Below are 21,817 nucleotides of genomic sequence, written 5' to 3' on the forward strand. Positions count from 1 at the left end.
CCTTCCGGCGAGCCTCTCACTACCCTTTCTCTTCAGAGTCCTGGGATGAAGCCCATCCTTTCCCAAACCTGGGCCCCTTGGGGGCTGCAGAGGTCAGCCTGGGTCCTTTGGCTCTCCCAGGCAGGGGCTTTATGTGGCTCTGCAGAGGACAGCATCTACTTATGAGAGAACTTGCGAAGAGGCAGGCAGATTTAACCCAAAATAACTTTATTGTTGTTTCCACTTTTGATATAAAAGCATCCTTCACCCCCAGCCCAGGCCCCAGGGGAACAAACATGCTGGCCAGTCACTAGCTCTGTGGAGCCAGGGCTCCCCTTTTTGCTCTGAGGGATGAGCTCTATGCTCACCCCAGCCACCCATTCCCACATCCCACCAACCCTCTGGGGGGGGCCACAGTGCAGTACAGAAGTTTAAGCCTGAGATTGACCAGAAATAGTGACTACCAAGCCCCCACTGACCCTGACTGTGGGGTGGAGGTGCAGACAATAGCACCTAGCTGTCTCCAGGAAAAACGGAGTACTGGGGTCCCCTGGGCTGGCACAGAGCTCCATCCTGTGCCTGGACCCATCTGAGGTCATAGTGTAGCATTCCTTTTGTCCTGAGTTTCAGGATTTGACCTGATCAGCGGCTGCCACTGGGGACCAGTCCTTCCCAGTTCCAGCATCTACACCTTTGGATGGCACAGGAGCTTTGGGGCCCATGGAGGCTCTTCCGAGCTACAGTAGCTGCAATTGCACTTTCAGTCGCAAGGCTCGGCCCACCGGCCCTGGCCAGACACCCCGGGACCCTGCCACGCTCACCACCTCCAGCTGGTACCTTCCAGGCCTGGGCCTCCGTTGCCCCAGCTGCAGGGAACTCAGGCCACCCAGGTGATGCATGCGGAAGAAACCTCGCTTGTTGCCGTGAGCGATGACGTAATGCACCCGGCCTCCCAGACCCTCCAGAGCAGGGCGCAGCTCCAGGATTCGCTCTGAATGGCCCAGGTGTGAGAGGTTCAAGGCCAAGGTCAGGGGGACTTCTGCATCAAGGGTAGCCAGGCTCACCTGGGGAGAAAGACCAGGTGGGTGATCAGAGGCTCGTTGTTCAGGGCTGTGGTAGGTAGGGGGCCCTGGGATCATGGCCAGAGCAATTTTAAACACTGTATAATGTGGAAGAACAGATCCTACAGGTAATGTACTCCGCCCTTGGCCACTTCTGTTTAGCCCTCTGTCTGCAAGACTGAGGTCAGCCTGGGCTGAGGACATAAGGACATAGGCTGAGGTTGGTTCTCAGTAGAAAAGCAAGGGCAGGAAGGCAGGCAGCCACTTTTATACACGCAGACTCTAGACCCCTAGTCTTAGCTGGAGCACCATGGTCAGGACCCTGCCTTTGTGGAAAGAATTAAGTATTGCCCCAGAGTCCCAATCAGAGGGTCAGCCAGATGGCACTGGGCCCCAGAGTCCCAAAGGTCACTCGAGCAGCCCAGGGTGCCTGGTGTTATGACCAAGGGCCTTTCTGCAGAAGAGAGCCCCTAAAGGATGTCAGAGCTGACAGTGAGAGAAACAGGACACCCAGCTGGGCCAGAGAGAAGAGAGCAAGGCCAGACTACAGAAGAGCTGCCTGCTAGCTTCCTCTGTACTTCCTGCATCTGGCTCTCATTAAGAGCCCCCTGTGTGCAGATGACAAATCCTTCTTTATTCGAGCTCCTCTGAAGTGCCTTCCTGGTCCTGGCAGCTGGACAGCGCCCTCAATAAGCCAGTGAGCTTCAATAGCAGGCTACCCAGGCTTGGGTGACGCATCCAATCCCATAGAAGGTTATCTGTTTTCTTCCCCTTTACTTTGGGCTATGCCATTTGTTTCACCTCATTTGCATGTCCACGGAGCATTCCATTACACTCAAGTGAAAGCTATTCCTGTCTCCTAGCCCCCTCCTTCTGGGAATCTTGGGCCTTTCCCAGGAGTGTGGCTCAGACATATGCACTTATCGACACCCACTGGCAGAAAGTAGGTATTGCAGGCAAAGGCACAAGCACAGTTCTCTATCCTGATTTCATTGCAATGTGCCCAACCCAGCAGTCACGAACAGGGCTGAACTTGGGGCAGAGGTTGTTAGTTGGCTGCTCTGAGCAGTGCTAGCAGTGGTTCTGATGGAAGGTTTCACTAGCCAGGAGGTAAGGGGTGTCATTCCAGAGCGCAGAGAGAGTTAGGGAGACTAACCTATTTTTCTTGCCTCCAAGTGCCACCAAAGGAGGGGATCCACAAAAGAATCTCAACCCAGTCGGGGTCAGTATAGGAGGTACCTGAGTCCTCATCAGGAATGAGACAAACTGCCCAGGGGATATGTCCCCCAGAGTCCCAAGGGAAACCCAGGGCTGAGGAAGTACAGGAAGACCTGAGCAGGCACCATGACATGAGGGCCAACCTGGGACCTGGAGTCTAATGCTCTTTCTTGGGGGCCCACAGCTTCCTTCCCACCCTTGGGCATTCCTCTTGGTAGCCCCCATCAGTGCAGTCCCTGTGGCACCTGGTGGCTTCTGTGAGCACTGCGGCGGCTGCGGTCCTGAGGGGAGAGGCCATTGATCTTGCATTCATAGCAGGTTTCAGGTGAGAGCTGCTCCTCATTTGTGGTGTCCTGGGGTCCAGGGCTGAAGCCCAAGCCAGAGACACAGTGCCTGAACAAGGATCAGGAGGATGGCTTTCAGGGGCAGGCTGATGGTACCTCCTCAACCATCCCCTACCACCTTCACATTCTATTCTGAGCTATACTGCCCCATGGGGCAAGTGCTGTCTTGCAAGTGTGCCTGTGTGTATGGGCTGGTGAGGTGCCGTGTGTATGAATGCATGCACAGTGGAAAGTGTGAGTCCTTTGGTGTAGCTGGGCACAGATGTGAACACAGGAGGGATGATGTGCACATGCTGGGATAGATGAATGTATCTGAGTGCCCACGGGCATGTACATGTGTAAACCCACGTACACACATGGAGGATAACATGCAGGTACACATGTGTCTGCTGCAACCTATGGACCTACATGTGCTAGGGGATGTGAGCAGTCAGTTGTCTGTATCCATGAGTTCTGCATCCTCATATTCAACCACCCAGGTAACAGGAATATTCCATTGTTGCTGGTATGTACTATGTAGTTCAGCCTATGACGGATGCATCTGTACTGAACACTTACAGATTTTTTTTTCTTGCCATTATTCCCTTAAGCAATACATTATAGCAACTATGTACACAGCATTTACCTTGTATCAGTGCTATAAGTCATCTGGAGATGACTTAGAGTTGAGAGAGTATGTGTGTAGGTTCTGTGTAAATAGTTCACCATTTTATGAAAAGGATTTGAACCTCATCAGATTTTGGTATCCATGGGGGATCCTTGAACCAAACTCATGATGTGTTAGCTTGCAATTGCTGCATCCTTGGTAGACATCCCTCAGATACGAGGGATGATCATACAGAGTGAGCCAGCATGCATGAAGAGCTCACAATGCATGCTTCCTCACACACACAAACCAGGATGTATGGATGGCAGAGTATCCCCAGGGATAGGGCCACAGGAGCCTAGGCACATACACATACACATGTACACACTCAGTGGGACCCGTGGGTACCCAGGATACTGTGGACCATTACACATGAGGATGGGCACAGATGCAATCGCCTGTGTTCAGTTCTCTATACACACATGTACATGTACACTCCAGCATGCACAGGCAGAAAGCGTGCTTCTGGTGGATACCCAGTATGTGTACCAGCCCGTGTGAATCTACACTGGCCCCTGCCCACCCCTCTTGAATCGCTCACCCTTGCCCAGCCCGGAAGTAGCCTCTGGGACAGCCGCACAGGAAGCCACCGGGCGTGTTGGCACAGCCGTAGCTGCAGGGGCTGCCTTGTCCAGCACACTCGTCCACGTCCTCGCAGCCCCCAAGGGCCTGGTCAAAGTCAAAGCCAGAGGGGCAGACACAGCGGAAGCCTCCGAGTGTGTTGTGGCAGGAGGCACTGCCACAGGCCGCAGGTGACAATGCACACTCGTTCTTGTCTGTGGGAGGGAAGAGGAGAGGAGGGATGGGGGCTCTGCCCCCTCAGAGTCCAAGTCCAATGTCAAAGCCTCCAGCAAGCTCTCCAGGGACTCTCAGAATTTGCCCTTCTCTGTCCCCTGCCTATTTTCCTCCCTTTTACCCCGAGTCCCTCCCCCAAAGCCTGCGATTCTCCTTCATAGCATTGCTCCAAACATCCCCTAAATCCTGAATTGTGGCATGTTCCAGAACAGGCCTCTGCACTCTCCCCCAACTGACAGGTGGGGCGGGGTCATTCTCTGGGGTGAGGGCTGTCCTGCTGTGGGGTGTCCAGGCCTCCATCTCCTCCGTACCAGAAGCACCCCTCCCCGAGTTGTGATGATCAAAAATGGCTTCAAGATGCTTCAAATGTCTCCTAGGGGACCCAGGGAGTGGTCTAATGATCCCCATCTTCTCTGCTAAACTGGACAACTCAAGGCAAGGATGGTGTCTGTTTGAGGGCTCACTTCTGCATCCTCAGGGCCTGGTGAAAGGCAAGTCCTCAGCGATGAGTTGGGGAAGGGATGATCAAGAACATGCACAGGAGGAGACAAGTGAAGAACTTGAGAATGAGGATTTGCCAGCTAAGGCCAGTGGTCAGTGACATCCTGAGGTCCCTGGGACAAATGCCTGGGGTATGGAGACAAGGTACTTAACTGAGATCCACCATGAGAGACAGGAAGTGCCTGGAAGGCCGCAGGAGGGTGAGAAGGGTTGCATTACAGAGGCTGCACAAGTAGGTAGTGTCCAGGAAGGACAGGCCACAGTGCCCATTACAGTGGAAGCCAAGGGTGGGAGCTGAGGAGAGGTGCTAGAGAAGGCTCTGGAGAGCAAATGGGCCTAACAAAGGTAAAGCGTGAAAGTCAGACTGTACTAGAGAAATGTAGAGAGTTGGTGAGGCTGTTAGGAAGGTCTTGGGCAGCAAAACAAAAAGGAAATTTGTGGGGGCAGAATGCAAGCTCCCCAGTTCGAGAGCCTCTGTGATGGGTATGGCAAAGATGCAGCATACTTGCCTTACAATTGCTGCACCCATGGTAGACATCACTAATCCACAATACCATTCTTTTCACTGCATCCATGGCAGACATCACTAATCAACCACAGCACTCTTTCCCAGTAATCACAGGAATGCTCTCAGAGTCTTTGTCAACTGTGTCTTTCAGGCTACCACTCCCTAAGGAATGGGCTTGAACACTATGCTGTGCTTGCTAAGGTGCCCCTTGACTCTCTAGTGGGAGGCTTTCTAGACTGACCTGCCTGCTTTTTTAAATAGCTGTGCTTGTCACAGCATAGTGGGGCAGTGGTTCCTAGTCTCCTGCTCTGGAAAGATTCCAGTAGGGACCCAGCTTCCCCCCAGCCCCTGCCACTCACCCACACACTGGGCCCACTGGGAATGCGGGGTGAAGCCCAGGGGGCAGCTGCAACGGTAGCCCCCCAGCTCATTCTGACAGCCGTGCTGGCAGTGATGGGGCCCACTGCATTCATCCACATCTGAGACAGAGGGGGAGGGAGGGTGTGACCAGAGGCTCAGGACCACCCCAGCCCTAGACCCACCCAACCCCGCTCTACCTTCACAGCCACGGCCTGAGCTGTCTGGGGTGAAGCCTTGGTAGCACTCGCAGTGAAAGCTGCCTGGGGCATTGTGGCAGCGTCCGTGGGTGCCACATGGCCCAGGCTGGGCCAGGCACTCGTCATTGTCTGCAAAGGACAGAGGACCGGCAAGGTTTCCCGGTGATTAGGGGATGCATGTGGGGTAGCAGCCTGCCTGTGTTAATACCTGACCCACTGTGTGACTTCAAGCAGGTCGCTACCCCCACCTCATGCCGGTTTCCCCCTGAGGGAAATGAGGTCCATAACAGTTCCTTCCTCATGGAATTGCGACCAATACCTGAGATGGTGCACATAAAGGACTTGGCTGGAATCTCCTCTCCTCTTTGCATTTTAGGTGAGAATTAACCTGACTATACAACTGGCTGAGGGCAGTGCCTGGTGTGAGAACAGAAGATTACCAAGATCCCTCTGGGGACTAGAGGTCTAACTCAGGTACAGCATATGCTTAGCCCCGCAAGGCCCTGAGTCAATCCTCAGTACTCCAGAACAAACAAACAAGGCAAAACAATGCAAAACCCCTTTTTGCTTCTCCCATGGGGAAATGACCTGGGGACAGCTGTTGAGTTTTGTCCTTCAGGGGACCTGACAATGGTGTGAAACCAGCCACTGTCATGGACTGAAAGTTTGTGTCTCCTAAAATCATAGGTTGAAGTCTTGACTTCTAATGGGACAGTATTTGGTCTCTGCAAAGAAGTTAGCATTAGATGAAGTCAGAGGGTGGGACCCTATGATGGCATTGGTGCCCTTATAACAACCTCTCTGGTGACACCAGAGAGGTTGCTGTCTCTCTCTCTCTCTCTCTCTCTCTCTCTCTCTCTCTCTCTCTCTCTCTCTCTGCCATGAGGTGAGGTGACACAGCAAGAAGGTGGCTGTCTACAAACCAGGAAGGGAGCTCTCAGCAGGAAGCAACCATGCTGGCATTCTGATCTTAGACTTCTTAGGCTCTAGAGTGCAGACAACAAATCTCTGTAGTTTATGTACCCGGTATATATATATATATATTTTTTTTTTTTTTTTCTTCCCCCAATGGTACTGGGGATTGAACCCAGGGCCTTATGCTTATAAGGCAAGCACTCTACCAACTGAGCTATCTCCCCAGCCCTTTTTATTTATTTATTTTTATTTTTAGTATTCTTATTCATATCTGTTTTTTTTTTTTCTGTACTGGGGATTGAACATGGGGGTACTCTACCACTAAGTCACATCCCCAGCCTCTTTGATTTTGAGACAGGGTCTGACTCAGTTGCCCAGACTGGCTTCAAAGTTGTGATCCTCCTGCCTCAGCTTTTGGAGTACTGGGATGACAGGTATACACCATGCTCAGCCCACACCATTTTAATAATCACTTCATCTTTGGTTGGTGCAGATTAGCTCTGCTTGACTTAAAGGACACAAGGATTTTTCTATTTTTTTTATTTGCCATCTTAAACAACATAAAGACTAGGTAAAACTTGGTGTGTGTCTATGATGGTTTTCTTAGAATAAGTTCCTAAAAGTGGAATGCTGGGCACAGAGACCAATATTTGTAAATTTTTGGATATGAATTGCAAAATCTCACTCTCTCAGTCTGTGGTTATTTTGCTGCAGCAACCTAAGATGACCGAGACAGTTGGGTTTTCAGGCAGATCTGCTGTAATAGCAATGACCCATGGCTGGTAATGGCATTTGGACAGGGGTTTTAGGGAATGAATGATAAATTCCTGGTTTTGCCTTTCCTGAGCACCGAGATATTTGACATTAGACATATTCTTGTGGGGATGTAGAAATTGCCTTAGGGGACATGAAGCTTCTGGTAGGGAGCAGTGTCTGCAACTGGGTACCTGAGCTATCCCCTTGAGAAGAAAAGAAGAAAAAAAGAAAAACTAGTGTCCAATTCTTTTTTTAAAAAAATTTTTAGATGTTGATAGACCTTTATTTTATTATTTATATGTGGTGCTGAGAATCGAACCCAATGCCTCACACATGATAGACAAGTGCTATATCACTGAGCCACAGCCCCAGCTCCAAGTGTCCAATTCTTGCTAGAAACATCCAGCACCACCTGCTGTTTCTTTCCCATGAATCCAGAAAGGGAACCAAGCATCATGGTGGTCTGCTGTGATCACGTGTATTTGACTTTCTAGTTCAGTTGTTAGCAAACTGGGGTCCTGCAGGACAAAATCCAGCCCTCCGTTCGTTTGTGCAAATAAAGTTTTATAGGTACACAGCCATGCTTATTAGTTTATGTATCATCTCAGGTTGCTTTGGTGCTACAATGACAGAGTTGAGAAATCGTGACAGAGACCACATGGATCGAAATCTGAACATATTTACTCTTAGACCCTTTACAGAAAGTTTTCTGATTCCTGATGTAGTTGAGCCTCACAACATCAACTGCCTGGCTGAGCATTTAAAACTCTATTCTAGAGAGAGAAGACACTTGTGAGCTTGCTACATGTATAGTACACCTGGGACACACGTGCAGTGGTCCACCTGCCTCCATGTTCACACATGTGCAGCTGCACACACACCCACACACCCACACACACACAATTACAAGAGCTTTACTGTTGCAGAAGAATTGAAACACATTGTTTTCTATCCCTGCCCAAACCTTCCCTTTTGATGAGGCTCTACCTGAGTTCTCTTTGAAAACTGTGACCCTTCCCTTCTAATTTCCTGTCTCTGCTTGTACTGTGTCTCTCTTTGATGCCACTCAACACCTGATGACATACTTAATATTGCAGTCTGATTCCTAGAAGGAAAGTTCCATGATAATATCAACTGTCACTCTCCTGAACCCCCGGGATCTATAGCAAGGTTCTGTAAACTATTTCTGTAATGGCAGGAGTAAACATTTTTGGCTCTGCTGGCAAAACTGGACTCTGTCATTATAGTGGAAAAGAAAAAAAAAAAAAAAAAAACTCTGTCATTATAGTGGAAAAGAAAAAACAAAAAAGCAGCCACAGATGACAGGTAAAGTAAGTGAGGCTGAGTGCCAATAAAACTTTATTAATAAAAGCAAGCATAAACTAGTCTTGGATGGTTGGCTGCAGTTTGCCATCTTCAGGTCAAAGCACTGTCTGATACACAGTCGGTGCTCACTAGGTGCTAAGTGGATTAATGGGTGCCTGCATGGGCCAATCTTGACTGGGCTCAGTCTCAAAGGGAAATCTGGTTCCCTCTGGGCCACAGGACACTAAGAAGCAACAATGTGGCATTTGCTTCTGTGGCTTTGACCTCTGAACTAACTTCCCCTTTGGGCTGTGAGAAGTTTGGGGAGCACTCTGGGGGGCCCTACGCAGACCCAGGAGGAAGTGGTCAGGGGCAAATGGAGATGACCAGGACCCGGGTCAGAGGACTTCTGAGGGTAGACCTTTCAGTTCCCTAGGGCAGGAGGGAGGAAGTCCCAGATGCCACCAGGACGTGAGCACCCATGAAGCAAGCACTTTGTTCCACCCTCTCCCATGTCCCCAGTGTCTAGCACACACTGGGTGCTTGATACTTCTTTGGTGAACAAACTTGGGAAGGCTAGGTTTGTGCGCTACCTACATGTGAGCAGCGGGGGCACTCACCGAAGCAGGCCTGGTGGCGCTGGATGAAACCAGGGGGACAGCGGCAGGTGAAGGAGCCGATGGTGTTCACACAGACGAACTGGCAGTTGTGCTGCCTGGAGGAGCACTCATCCAGGTCTACATCAGAGACCCGCGGGCTCAGAGGGTGGGACTCAGCATAGGGCGGGGCCAGGACTGGGGCGGGGCTCCGTGTGGGCGGGGTCAGGGCGGGGCGTGGGCAGGGCTCAGTGTGGAGGCCCAGGCAGAGGAGTGGCAGGAGAAAGCCCACGTAGTCCCCAGCTCCTCACAGGTGGAGGGTGAGACCACAGGGGGCGTCCCTGGGGCATTCGTGTGTGGGGGGACGGGGGCCACCCCCAGAAAGTGTAGGTGGGAGGGAAGGATGTCACCTTTGCAGGTTCTGCCATCTTCCTCCAGCAGGTAGCCACGGGGGCAGGCGCAGAGGAAGCTGCCGTCTGTGTTTTTGCAGAGGAAGGAACACGGCTTGGAGACCTGGCTGCACTCGTCCACATCTGTGGGGAATGGCAGGGTGTGAGGGGGTCACACGGACATTCCTGGGGGCTGAGGCGGTGGGGTCTCATTCCCAGCTTCTGGCCACCTAAAATCTGTGGACTTACACAGGAGTTGGTACTTTTCTGTAAAAAGTCAAACAGTGAACAGTCAGCCTTATGTACTTGTGGATTCAACCAACTGTGGACTGAAGATTTGGCGGGGGTAGGGGGGTGGAATTGCATCTGTGCTGAACATGTGCAAATTTTCTTATCAGCATTCTCTAAATAACACAGCACAGCAACTACGCACTTAGCATTTACCTTGTATTAGTTATTGGGAGCCATCTAGAGATTTAAAGTTACAGGAGGAGGCTGGGGATGCCTTGCCTCGCCTGTGTGAGAGGCTCTGGGCTCAATATTTATTGCCATAAATAAATTATTAATAAAACCAAACAAATGAAAACTAAAAAAATAAATTAAAAATAAACTATACAGGAGGATGTGTGTGCAAACACTACCCCATTTTATGTAATAGTCCCGAGAAGCCCCGGTCTTGGAGCCAATCCTCCTTGGATACCAAGGGGCAACTGTATGTTTGGCTCTGCAGGCCAGGGTCCTAGTCACAACTAGTCAACGCAGCCTTCATTTCAGGAAAGTAGCGGTTAAAGGTAACTAAAAACATGGGCGTGGCTATGTGCCAAAACAGCTGTTTACAAAATAGTGGAGTGCTGGATTTGGCCCTTGGGTTGCAGTCTGGGGGCCCCTAACTTAGGTGAAAATCCACTACACCATGTAACGAAGAGTCTCAGGATGCAAAGTAGCAGGAGGAAACCAGAGGAGGAACATGGCCTGAACAGGGCAAAGCTTTGCTTCTGGTCTCCACTTTCTGGTTTCCTTAGGCTATGGCTGCCGGTTGGGAAATGAAAAGGGAGTCTTGCAAACTTGAAGGGACACAGGGAAGTGGGGCCAGGGACTATTCACAGGGTCCTAGAAAGATGGGGGCCCAGGGACAGGGGGCTGGGGCTCACCCAGGCAGGCAGTGGCAGCCGCATCTGGCGCATACCCAACTTGGCAGTGGCAGCGGAAGGAACCAATGCTGTTGATGCATTCACCGTGGGGGCACAGGTGAGCGAGCACGTGACACTCATCCACATCTGGGGACAAAAGGGCAGGGCAGGGGCTGGCGGGCCAGTAGGGCATGCCTGCTTCCCTTTGCCCACTGTCCTCACCCTAGAGGCAAACCACACATGCATGCGCACACAAAGGCTAACGCATTCTACTCCCACCAGAGCGCAGACACACAGTCTTGCAACAACCTCAAGGACACCCACCTCGCCCCTCGGCAGTGTAGCCTGAGCCATGGGGGCACAGCTTCCTGTGGGCGGAGGTGCCCGGCAGAGGACAGAGCTCGCAGTGGGATCCCCAGCCCCGGCCGCCACCGCAACAGCACACGGCCCTGGGCACAGCTTCGCTGCTGCTCGACCGAGCCTGGCACGTGGCCTGCAGCACCTCAGAGAAGCAGAGCCCCTGTCGGATGTCTGCAGAGAATGGGTAGGAATGGTGGGCGGAGAATTGTGCCATCCAGGACCCTCCTCCCTGGGGTGTACGGTGGCTTGGTGCATCTGCACGGCATGAAATATTCCAAGGCACTGTCACTGGACACTGTCACACACCCTCAGTGGGCTGGGACTGGAGCAGAAGCTACAGACCCACTCAGCGACCACCTGGGGCTGGGTTGCAGAGGGTGGATAGCAAAGGGCGGCGTTCTTTGGCCACAGAGGGAATGGATGACTGAGAGGCAGCAGGGAGTGCAGGGAACATCAGGAAGGGGACCAGGCATACTGGTGCCCAGGATGGAACAGCAGGGACAATGAGGAAAAATGACATGTAGGGACACATGGGAAGCGGGCACTGGACATGGGGTAAGGAAGAGGAGGCTTCCCAGTTGCTCTTGGAAGTTGGCTTGGGGTCCCCTCACTGAGACAGGGTTTGGGGGCAAGCTGCATTGTTGGGGGTAAGGTCAGGGATGTCCAGGAAGCAGCTGGATGCACACATCTGGCCTGAAGTTGTGGGGTGGACATCACGCTCAGGGAGGGGAGAAGAAGGTGGGAACAGGAACAGACAAGTCACCAGGACAGATGCTACTGGGACAGTTACCTGCTGGGTTTAGCTCCCAGGAAGTGGGAAATCCAGGGAGGGCTCATCCTGGGTCTGTCTGTGGGGCTGGTGGGGTCGTGGGAGACAGGGCGGGAGGGGAGGAGTGGGCTCCTTCAGGATGAAGGGAGTGTGGTCATGTGTGCACCATGGCTGGGTCCACACTGGCTCAGCAACCCCAGCGCGCCTCTCCAGTTCCCTGACTGCACCCCTGACTCGGGAGCTCCTGCACAGTGGAGGGACAGGTGGGGAGTGGCCACAGTCACTTGGTCTACGCCTGATCACACTCACCGTGGCACTCGGTCAGGGTGGGGCTGGCCTGGAAGCCCGGGTCACAGTCGCACCGGAAGCTGCCCACGGTGTTGACGCAGCGGCCGTTGGTGCAGAGGCTGGGTCGGGAACGGCATTCATCCTCATCTGAGGTGGAGGGATAAAGAAGGCCAGAGGGGAGGCCACAGTCCCCAGGTCGGCCTCCCCAAGCCCTGGAGCACCCTCCTTGGGTGGGCCCGACCTCTTGCTCTGCCCTCTCCCCCGTACCTATGCAGCCCTCCCCAGAGCTGGGCGGGGGCCCCATGCCCGGGGGGCAGATGCACGCAAAGGTGCCGATGAGGTTCTTGCACAACATGCCACGGGCGTGGCAGTCCTGCAGCCCGTCTGCACACTCGTCCACGTCTGTGGGTGACCAGGGACAGGTGTTGGCCAAAGCCAGGTGGCCCACGACCTGGCCCCAGGCCAGAGGGCCTGGGTCCCACACTCCAGCAGCCCCTGCTGGACCAGAATGAGGGCTCTGCAGTTCTTTCCAGAAAGGGAGTCACCAGGCCCCAGCCAACAAGCTCCGGACTGCCCCCCAAGCCCCACCTCCCCTGCCCATGCCAGGGGTGCTGGATATGTCAGGGCTTCCTCCCGGCCCCTGAACATGGACTCTGAAACAGCCCTGGAGGGAGCCAGCCCCAGCCTCAGATCTTCTGCCCTTGACACTATGGACATTTGGGACAACATAGTCCTTTGCGGCAGGGGGCTGGTCTCTGTGCATTGTAGGGTATTAGCAGCAGCCCAGTCACTCAATGCCAATTCTTCCCAACCCCTGTTATGACAATAAGAAACTCAGACATGAGCACATGGCCCCTGGGAGGCATGATCTCTGTGCCCTCTGACCTATGCCATTTAGGGCAGGTCCAGCCTCTGAAGTCCTAGTGGACTCTGGGCCCAGGGATCTGTTCTTCTCCCATTTTAACAGCAAAACTACAAAGCTCACAACAGTACAGTCAGAACCACTGGTGTGATAGGGGTGTGTCCCCAAGCTCACCAAGTTGGAAGCTTAATCCCCAAAGTCATATGTCAATAGTGTTTGGAGCTGGGACCTCAAGGACAGGATTAGGACTAGATGAAGCCAGGAGAGTGGGGCCTCCATGATGGCATTAGTGGCTTTACAAGGAGAGAGAGACTCAAGCTAGCACCTTTACTTCCGGCCATGGGGTGCCCTTCCCCCTGTTGTTGTGGGCACAAAGGTCCCCACCAGAGGCCGGCACCGCACTCTTGGGCTTCCCAGATTCCAGGACATTAGCCAAATCCACTTTTGTTCTTTATCTATTACCTGGTCTGTGGGAATCGGTGTCAGCAGATGAAAGTGAACTAAGACAACTATCCCTCCCCAGGAAGCACCCATGCCTGCTCACAGGGCTCAGGTCATAACTGACACACATTGGGGATGAGGAGACCCAGGGTAGGGAGCCTGGGGCCCTGCCGCTGGGGCCTGTGTGGAGCCCACCTCGGCACATGGCCCCGTCCTCCCGCAGGACATAGCCGTCGGGGCAGGTGCATAGGTAGGAGCCCTCGGTGTTGTGGCAGCGGAAGGCACAGAGCAGCGGGTTCAGAGAGCACTCATCAATGTCTGTGGAGGTCAGCAGAGGTGTCAGCTAGGTGGAGTCTGCCCACAGGACCCTCCTCCCTCCCAGGGGCCAGTCCCCAGGCCTGCCCATCGCACATCCCAGGTCCTGGGCAGGCAGCATCGTACCCTCGCAGGTCATCATGGGGCCAGGCTCAAAGCCATCTGCACAGGCACATTCAAAGCCTCCGATAACGTTGGTACAAGTGCCTTCTCCACAGGGGTGCCCAACTGAGCATTCATCTATGTCTGGTTGAGGATAAAGGAGCAGTCAGCAACTGCAGAGAGACCCCCATCCTCCACATTCCCGTCTGCCTCCCTGGGGACTGCCACAGACTGGGCAGGGCAAGATCTGCTGCCCTCTAAGCTAGCTGCAGGGCAAGCCCAGGCGCAGGTTCAAGGAACAGTGCAAAAGCGATGAGCAGCGGGTGAATGAGTGAATGACCAAGTGATGAATGAACGGCAAGGAATCAAGTAAGGTCAAGAATGAATAGAAAAATAATGAGAATGGGTGAATGAGTGAATGGGAGAGCAGGTCAATGAACGAAGGAACGAACGAACAGTAGGGAAGCAGGTGATTGAGCAAGTGAGTGAAGGACAAGGGAGAGAAGGCTGAAGAAAGTGACAGGGGCCCGCCAGGGCTGGTCACTCACCCACACAGCTGATGCCAGTGAAGTCCAGGCTGTAGCCCAAGGGACACTCGCAGCGGAAGGAGCCATCAGTATTGATGCAGACGCCTTTAGCGCAGACGCCAGGGTTCTCTGCACACTCATTCACATCTGCACGTGGCAAGGGTTGCAGACTGGGCACCCATCACTGTGGGGACCTCAGGCCACCTGTGCATCTGGGAAGGAGCCTGAGACGGGTATCCAGGCAGAGCTGAGAAGGGCAGGGCTGGGTAGCTCAGGAGAGGCTCTCGGCACCCGGGCGAGGGGCTCACCTTCTCGAGAGTCATCTGGACCTGGAACTGCCCCGTGGCCAAAGGGGCAGAGCTCCTGAAAGGCAGCTGGGCAGGGAGAGGGTTTCAGAAAGAGCGTCAGAGTCGAGGGCCAGTCACAGCCCCCAGGGTCAGAGTGCAGGGTCAGAGCGGACTCACCACTGCCCTCCAGAGGACACAGCTCACAGGGGTCGCCCCAGCCCTCTCCAGGCCTCTTGCTGCAGCAGCACCGCGTCTTGGTGGTGTTGAAAGCTTTGGGCACCAAGCACTTTCCAGCCTCAAAATGTGTGAAGCAGAAACTCTGCCTTGTGTCTGTGGGAGAGGGTAGGCCGTTTGCGTGTTAAGGTGATAAAACCATCATTCCGCACACCTGTGCACTCCCCTCCTCCACCCCAGTCCATGAATTAGCAGAGGCAGGCGTACTAGCAACCAATCAGAACACATCACGCCCCCTGGTCACGGTGATTGGCTCAGGAATGAACACGTGATCCACCCTGGGCCAATGGGGATCAACCCTGGGACTTTGGCAGGATAGCCCTGAATCCCAGCAATGTTCTAATCTACTTCATGGCTGTTGGGTGTCCCTGCACCTGGAAGAACGGACAAACTTGTCTTGATGTTACTGAATCAGAAGCCCCTTCCTCAAGAGGTAAAGAAACTGATTACCGAGAGTGGGGGGAACCTTGACTTCAGACCTCAAACCCCTAGACCTCGACTCCACCAACACTCAGCATGTTGGGGTGTGGCTCACCACTGGGCCCTGGGCCACCATAACTGGTTGAGTTGAACTGCGACTCTGCTGTCGCCCTTGCTGCCCCTAACCTATGAGAAAAGGCTAGATCAAGTTGGGTAAGCCTAGCCCAGCTGAGATGAAGCCAGCCCAGAGTGACCTAAGCTACCTGAAACTAGACAACACCTGCATGGCAAGAGAGACTCTGGTTAATACTGAACAACCCAGGGGACTACGCTAGCCAGGGATGGACCAAGTTAGCCCTGTGTAGAAGAGGTCAGTCTGGCCAAAAGGCTGCCTGGACTGGGATAACCCCACTAATGCAGAGAGACACTAATGCTCCTGGAGTGTCAGACAAGAAACTGTGGCCCTCCTTTCTGGGTGATCCAAGCCCTCCTCGCCTCATCTCCCACCACCCTCTCCCCTAAGCCCTGGGTGCTCACCAAAGCAACGGTGCCTGTTGTCAGAGAGGACAAAGCCAGGTGGGCAGAGGCACTGGAAGCTCCCGGGACTGTTGGTGCAGGTGCCAAAGAGGCAGAGGTTGGGCTCCTCCAAGCACTCGTCAATGTCTGGAAGGGCGGGGACATAAGCTAGGGGGAGGGGTGCAAGGAGGACCTGCACCAGGGTGAGGAGGCCTTGGATGTGAAGACGGGCAGAAAGAGTTGGGGCCCAGCTGAAGTGGAGCAAGAAGCTGAGGCTTGGTCTGAGCTGCAGCATTGGGTGGCAGTGTGTATGGGGTGGGGGGGTCTTTCCCAGGAGAAGTAGGAGTCATGGTCTGGAAAAGTTCATTGTTCAAGACCAAAATTGTACAAAGCTAACCCAAACTGGATAAAGTTAGCCTGTACTAGATGGAATTAGCTCTTTGTATCAGGTTAGCTTAGAGAGAATAAACCAGAAGAGGTCAGGCCAGACTGGTCCAGGTTAGCCCAGATTATACAAGCTAGCCCACCTGCTCAAGAAAGACAGGTTCAGGTTAACCTAGATTATGTAAGGCTAGCCCAGATGAAAGGTAGGACAAGGGGCCATGGGTCCAGACCAGATTAATGCAAGTCAGCCCAGACTATATGAGACTAGCCTATCTGCTCAGGCCAGAATGGTCCAGGTTAGCCCACATGGAATGAGACTAACCCAAGTGAATGAATGGACCATACAGGTCAGACCAGACTGATTTGGATTAGTCCAGAGTGTACAGTCATGCTTATGGGTGATTACATCAGTGGAACTTGGGCCAGACTGGTCCTTGACCACCATTCATTGAGTAAGAAGTCCTACTATTAGATTCCTGAGGTGCAGTGAGACCCCCAAACCCAAGTCCACTTTGTAGGATTCACAAGGAAGCCTGTGGGCCCTAGAGAAAGTCCTGAGCCAGGGGTGCAGCACCATTAATAATGATAACAGTGTACGGAGCTGTGTTTGGTGCTGTGCTAAGTGCTTTTACATCTCACTGTTATCCCAACTGGTAATCCCATTTTACAGACAGACAAACAGAGAACCAGAGGCACCTCTCTAGCCCCAGAGCTGGGAGGTTGTGCTGGACACTCACCTATGCAGTGGTTGCTCTGCACCTGGAAGCCAAGAGGGCAGATGCAGCGGAACGAGCCCTCAAGGTTCTGGCAAGTGCCTGGCAGGCAGGTTCCTGCAAGGCTGAGACACTCGTTGGTGTCTGTGGAAAGGAGAAGGAGGGAATCCCAGCACCAGAGAGGATGCAGAGGGCTCACCCAGGTCTGGGGCCAACACCTGCTGTCACTGCATGGTGGCTGAGGAACCCAGGAGAAGCCCTTCCAGTGGCAATTCTGGGTCCAAGGGAAAGGCTAAGATTCCAGAAAACAGGTAGCACGGGAAGAATTATCTGGTCCTGGGGGGTTATAGGGAGAGCCAGATGGTGTCAGTGGGGAAGAGGGAGCAAAGTTCCTAATATGGAGCCACTTGGAGATTCCTCTGGGATTTTCCTGGCATCTGTTTAGTACCTCTACTATTCCTGACTTCAGAAAACTTACATTTTCAAGACAGTTTCATCCTAAATCACAAAACTATGAAAATATAATGTACTGGTTTATTTTTTTTTAATACCTTTTATGCATGGATACCAAATAGAACCACACTCACTCAAAAGTACCAACTTCAGGTAAATGTGGAGCAAGGACCGGCTGAGATGGGTCCCAGCACTGTGACGAGACTCACCCACACAGTTTTTCCCATCGGCCGTGAGCTCGAAGCCCTCCTGACAAAGACAGTTGAAGGACCCGGCTGTGTTAAGGCATTGGCCAAATCGGCACACCTGCCCATTCAGAGTGGTACACTCATCAATGTCTGCAGAGGGAAGATGAGCAGATAGGGTCAACCAAGGAGCTGGACGGAGCCGAGCCTACCTTGTACTTCCTTCACTTTACTGAGCACTCATGTATAGACTCTATATTAACCTTCCTACTACCGTATGAAGTAGGAACTGATATTTGCCAACACAAGCATTATAATGCTATGAATTTTCCTCTAAGTTCTCTCTTAGCTGCATCCTACATATTTTGATGTCATGTGTTTATTTTCATTTAATTAAAAATATTTTCCAATTTCATTTATGATTTCTCCTTTGATCTATGGGTTATTTAAGAGTACATTGATTAATTTCCTAATACTTTGGGACTTTCTGGGTATCTCTCTGTGATTGATTTCCAGTTTCATTCTCTTACTTCTTGAGGACTTGCTTTGTGTGACTTCAATTCTTTAAAATTTGTTAAGGGTTACTTTAACAAACCAGAATATTGCCCCAAATATGGCAAATATTCCTTGGTGACTGTCCATGTGTATTTGAGAAGAATATATATTCTAGAATGTTCTATAAATACCATTCAGGTCAAAGTAGTTGACAGTATTGTTAACTGTCTATATATTCTGTATCATAACTGACTTTACACCTACTTGTTCTCTCTGCTACTGCAGGGGGCATGTTGAGGTTGCCAACTATAATTATGGATTTTTCTATTTCTATTTCAGGCCTATTAATTTCACTTCATATGTTTTGAAGTTCTACTGTTGGTTACTTATGTCCTTATGATTATGTCTTCTCAGTGAATTAGCCTCCTGCTCAATATATAATGTCTCTCTTTATTTCAGGTAATATTTCTGTTGAGAAGCCTATGTAGTGTGATATTTTCTCTGGTAAGTACTACTATAAATCCCTATTTTACAGATAAGGAAATGGAGGCATGAGGAAGTAAATGACTCATCTAGGGTCGCACAGCTTGTAGGTGGCAAAGTTGGGATTTGAACTCATGCTTCTTGACCTTGGAGTTCATGCTTTTACCCAGTGCACTTAATTGGGTAGTGCCATACCACCAAGGTCTTGCTTTCACTCTTCCCTTCTCAGTCTTATAATTTCACCAGAGAAGAAAGCATAAGAAAACTTAGAAAATATTTCAAATTAAATGGAAATGAAAACATATTAAAATTTGTGAGATGCAGTTAAGAGAGCACTTAGAGGCAAATTCATAGCATTGAACGGTGCTGTCTATCTGCCTCCCATCAGCCTCAGCATAAACTCTGACATGGGACTCCCATGAGGACCCCCACTGCTACTGGACAATTGAATGGGTATGGAGAATTTTGTGGTTAACTCATTTTCAGAGGAAACTCCAACCCCTGAGTTTGCTCAGGATCAAGATCTTTTGTTTCAGAGGAGCCCTCAGACCATGGATCTACTATGCTGTGGAGAACACCGGGCCCTCCCCACCAACCCAGCCAGCTCACCCACACAATTCCCGTTGTGTGTTGCTGCAAAGCCGGGGAAACACAGGCAGTTGTAGGAGCCAATGATGTTCTTGCAGGTCCCATTTCCACATGGCTGCTGGTCACACTCATCGAGGTCTGAGAGCAAAACCCACAAACCTGCCAATTTGCCCTAGGCATTGGGTGGCTCAGGGACAGGGACCTGGCTGACCTCACCCTGGCTCCCCTGCACCTAACCCTTCCCAGATGACTGGGAAGGTCCACTGGTACTATTTACGATCTTCATTTTACAGATGAGAAAACGGAGGCAGGAGAGAAATGAGAATGTCATTTGCCCAAGGTCTTAGTGCCAGGACTCAAACCTGGGTCTGTCTGTGAATTGGGATGGTTGGAGGAGCCATCCCCGCTCCAGGGGAGGTGCAGACCCCAGGCAGAGCCTGGCCTGAGAGAAGGGAGCAGAAGGGGCTCTCACCCATGCACAGAGTCTGGTCCGCCGATGCCTGGAAGCCGCGGTGGCACAGGCACAGGTAGCTGCTCTCCGTGTCCAGACAGTCGCCGTGGCTGCAGACATTGGGAATCTCCCAACACTCGTTCCGTCCTGGGGGGTGCAGGCAGCATGGTGTCCCCAAACTCCCCACCCCACAGAGGATCAGCCTCATCCCTCTCTCCCTGAGCTGTCCCCTGCTGCAGCAGAGCCAGATCCTGCCCTGAAGTGCCGTGTGCCAGCTCCCACCAGCGGCCTCAAGCTGCCAGCATTGTTCTTAACCCCGTCCGGTCACACCCAACTCGACCCTGTAAACAGGTGCTCTCAGGGCTAGGGGACCAGCACAGCCACAGAGCACAGGTCAGCAGCAGGAGGCCCAGGTTCAGTCCTCAGCACCCACCTCAGCACCCACCCGAGACGGGCGCTTCCAGCTTGCCTTCCCTTTCCTTGTACAGACAAGGAAAAGGAGTCATCCTCCGCCAAGTCATGGCAGGCCACAGCCCGCCTCCTTCCCTTCCCTTTGCCGTGCTGGGGTCGGGCCTCTGTCTCCCTGGCGGCCCCACGCACCCACGCAGGCCCCGCTGGGCGACAGCTTGAACCCTCGGGCACATTCGCAACGATAGCTGCCAGGGACGTTGATGCAGTCTGCATTCCTCCGGCAGGGGCCCTCCCCGCGGGCACACTCGTCCACATCTGGGGAATCCAGCAAACGGGGTGGGGGTGAGAGAGAAGCCACCCTGGAAGAATCAAACCCCAAACCCAGCTTTGCAGCAGGTCATCTCTGTAAACCACCAGAACTGGAGGGAGGGTGGCCACTTGAGATGGAGATGCTCAGGGAGGTGTCAGCCCAGCAAACAGACGGGGAAACTGAGGCTTACAGAGTGTACGTGACTCAGTCAGAGTGCACAGTGGGGAACGGCATCCTGGACCATCCAGGACCATCCAGGACCGGGGACAGGGTGGGGGTAGGGGTGGGGAGGCACCTTCGCAGGCCAGCAGGACGCTGTTGTAGCCAAAGCCCATGGGACACTCGCAGCGGAAGCTCCCGATCTGGTTGATGCAGATGCCGTGGGCACAGATGGCTGGAATCTCCCCACACTCATCAATGTCTGGGGACAGTAAGAGCCATCAAGAGTAGCCTAGCCCCGGGGACCTTCTGGGGACCCTGAAGTAGAGGTCCCACTGGCCATGCAGTCTGATAGATGAGGCCAGAGACCAGCACATGGTCCAAAAATCTTGCTCAGCCAAAACACATCCACTCACACCAGAAAGAGGTCAGGATGTGGGAGGAAAAACGAGAGCAGGAGAGAGCCTCACTTTCTATTGAAAATGCACATTTTGCAACATGGGAGGCTGAGGCAGGAGGATGGCAAATTCCAGACCAGCCTGGGCAACTTAGCAAGACTCTGTCTCACAGTAAAATTTAAGAAAGGGCTGGGGATGTATCTCACAGGTAAAGCACCTGCTTAGCATATGTAAGGATCAAGGTTCAATCCCCAGTACTGAAAAAAAAAAACAAAAGAAAGAAAGCACAGTTCCTGTGACCTAACACCCTGCTTTTCAGGATCTAACCCTGAAAATGACATTGAGTAAAAGAAGTCAGACAAAAAAAAAAAAAAAAAAAAAAAAAAAAAAGCAAATATAGTAGGACTGCATTTATAGAAGTGCCCAGAATTGGCAAATCTGTGGAGACAGAAAGACTGACAGTTGTCTTGGGGCTGGGAGAGGGCCCATGACTGCTAGTGGGGACAGGGTTTCTCTCTGCATAACGAAAATGCTCTAATCCTTGAGGGGATGGCTGCATGGCTCTGAATGCACCAAATCCACTGAGTTGGGCACTTAACTTAAAATAATATTTTTTCTGGTACTGGGGATTGAACCCAGGGGTGCTCTACCACTGAGTTACGTCTCCAGCCCTTTTTATTTTATCCTGAGACAAGGTCTCATCAAGTTGCCCAGGCTGGCCTCGAACTTGCGAAGCTCTTACCTCGGCCTCCTGAGTAGTAGGGATTATAGGTATACACCACTGCACCCAGCTTCAATGAGTCCCTTTAAATGGGCATGCACACACACACAGCTGGCCTGTCTCTGAAGTTGCTGCGTCTTCAACTACATTTTGCAAAAATTTTAAAATCTTTTTGTACCGAACATGTACAGAGTCTTTCCTTGTCATTAGTCCCTAAACGAAAAGGCAAACTCTGCATGAGTCCA

General features: G+C 52.2%; 1 protein-coding gene across 1 annotated transcript in view; it reads right to left on the bottom strand.

The window, feature by feature from the left end:
* Positions 1-307: 307 nt before the first annotated feature.
* Positions 308-21,817, bottom strand: part of Fbn3 (fibrillin 3) — a 54,088-nt gene continuing 32,578 nt past the window's right edge. Inside the window, exons 41-63 of the mRNA XM_047531358.1 lie at positions 20,590-20,715; positions 20,174-20,299; positions 19,595-19,720; positions 19,144-19,260; positions 17,581-17,709; positions 16,943-17,062; positions 15,843-15,968; positions 14,829-14,981; positions 14,673-14,738; positions 14,386-14,511; positions 13,862-13,981; positions 13,616-13,738; positions 12,385-12,519; positions 12,139-12,264; positions 11,025-11,231; positions 10,722-10,847; positions 9,592-9,714; positions 9,206-9,322; positions 5,610-5,738; positions 5,412-5,531; positions 3,790-4,024; positions 2,504-2,651; positions 308-1,043 (exon numbers count right to left, since the gene is read on the bottom strand). Coding sequence (XP_047387314.1) covers positions 717-1,043; positions 2,504-2,651; positions 3,790-4,024; positions 5,412-5,531; positions 5,610-5,738; positions 9,206-9,322; positions 9,592-9,714; positions 10,722-10,847; positions 11,025-11,231; positions 12,139-12,264; positions 12,385-12,519; positions 13,616-13,738; positions 13,862-13,981; positions 14,386-14,511; positions 14,673-14,738; positions 14,829-14,981; positions 15,843-15,968; positions 16,943-17,062; positions 17,581-17,709; positions 19,144-19,260; positions 19,595-19,720; positions 20,174-20,299; positions 20,590-20,715 — 3,251 coding nt within the window. The 3' untranslated portion in view covers positions 308-716. The remainder of the gene's footprint in view (positions 1,044-2,503; positions 2,652-3,789; positions 4,025-5,411; positions 5,532-5,609; positions 5,739-9,205; positions 9,323-9,591; positions 9,715-10,721; positions 10,848-11,024; positions 11,232-12,138; positions 12,265-12,384; positions 12,520-13,615; positions 13,739-13,861; positions 13,982-14,385; positions 14,512-14,672; positions 14,739-14,828; positions 14,982-15,842; positions 15,969-16,942; positions 17,063-17,580; positions 17,710-19,143; positions 19,261-19,594; positions 19,721-20,173; positions 20,300-20,589; positions 20,716-21,817) is intronic.

This window comes from Sciurus carolinensis, chromosome 17 (assembly GCF_902686445.1).
Source record: "Sciurus carolinensis chromosome 17, mSciCar1.2, whole genome shotgun sequence".
In the NCBI taxonomy this organism is placed as follows: Eukaryota; Metazoa; Chordata; class Mammalia; order Rodentia; family Sciuridae; genus Sciurus; species Sciurus carolinensis.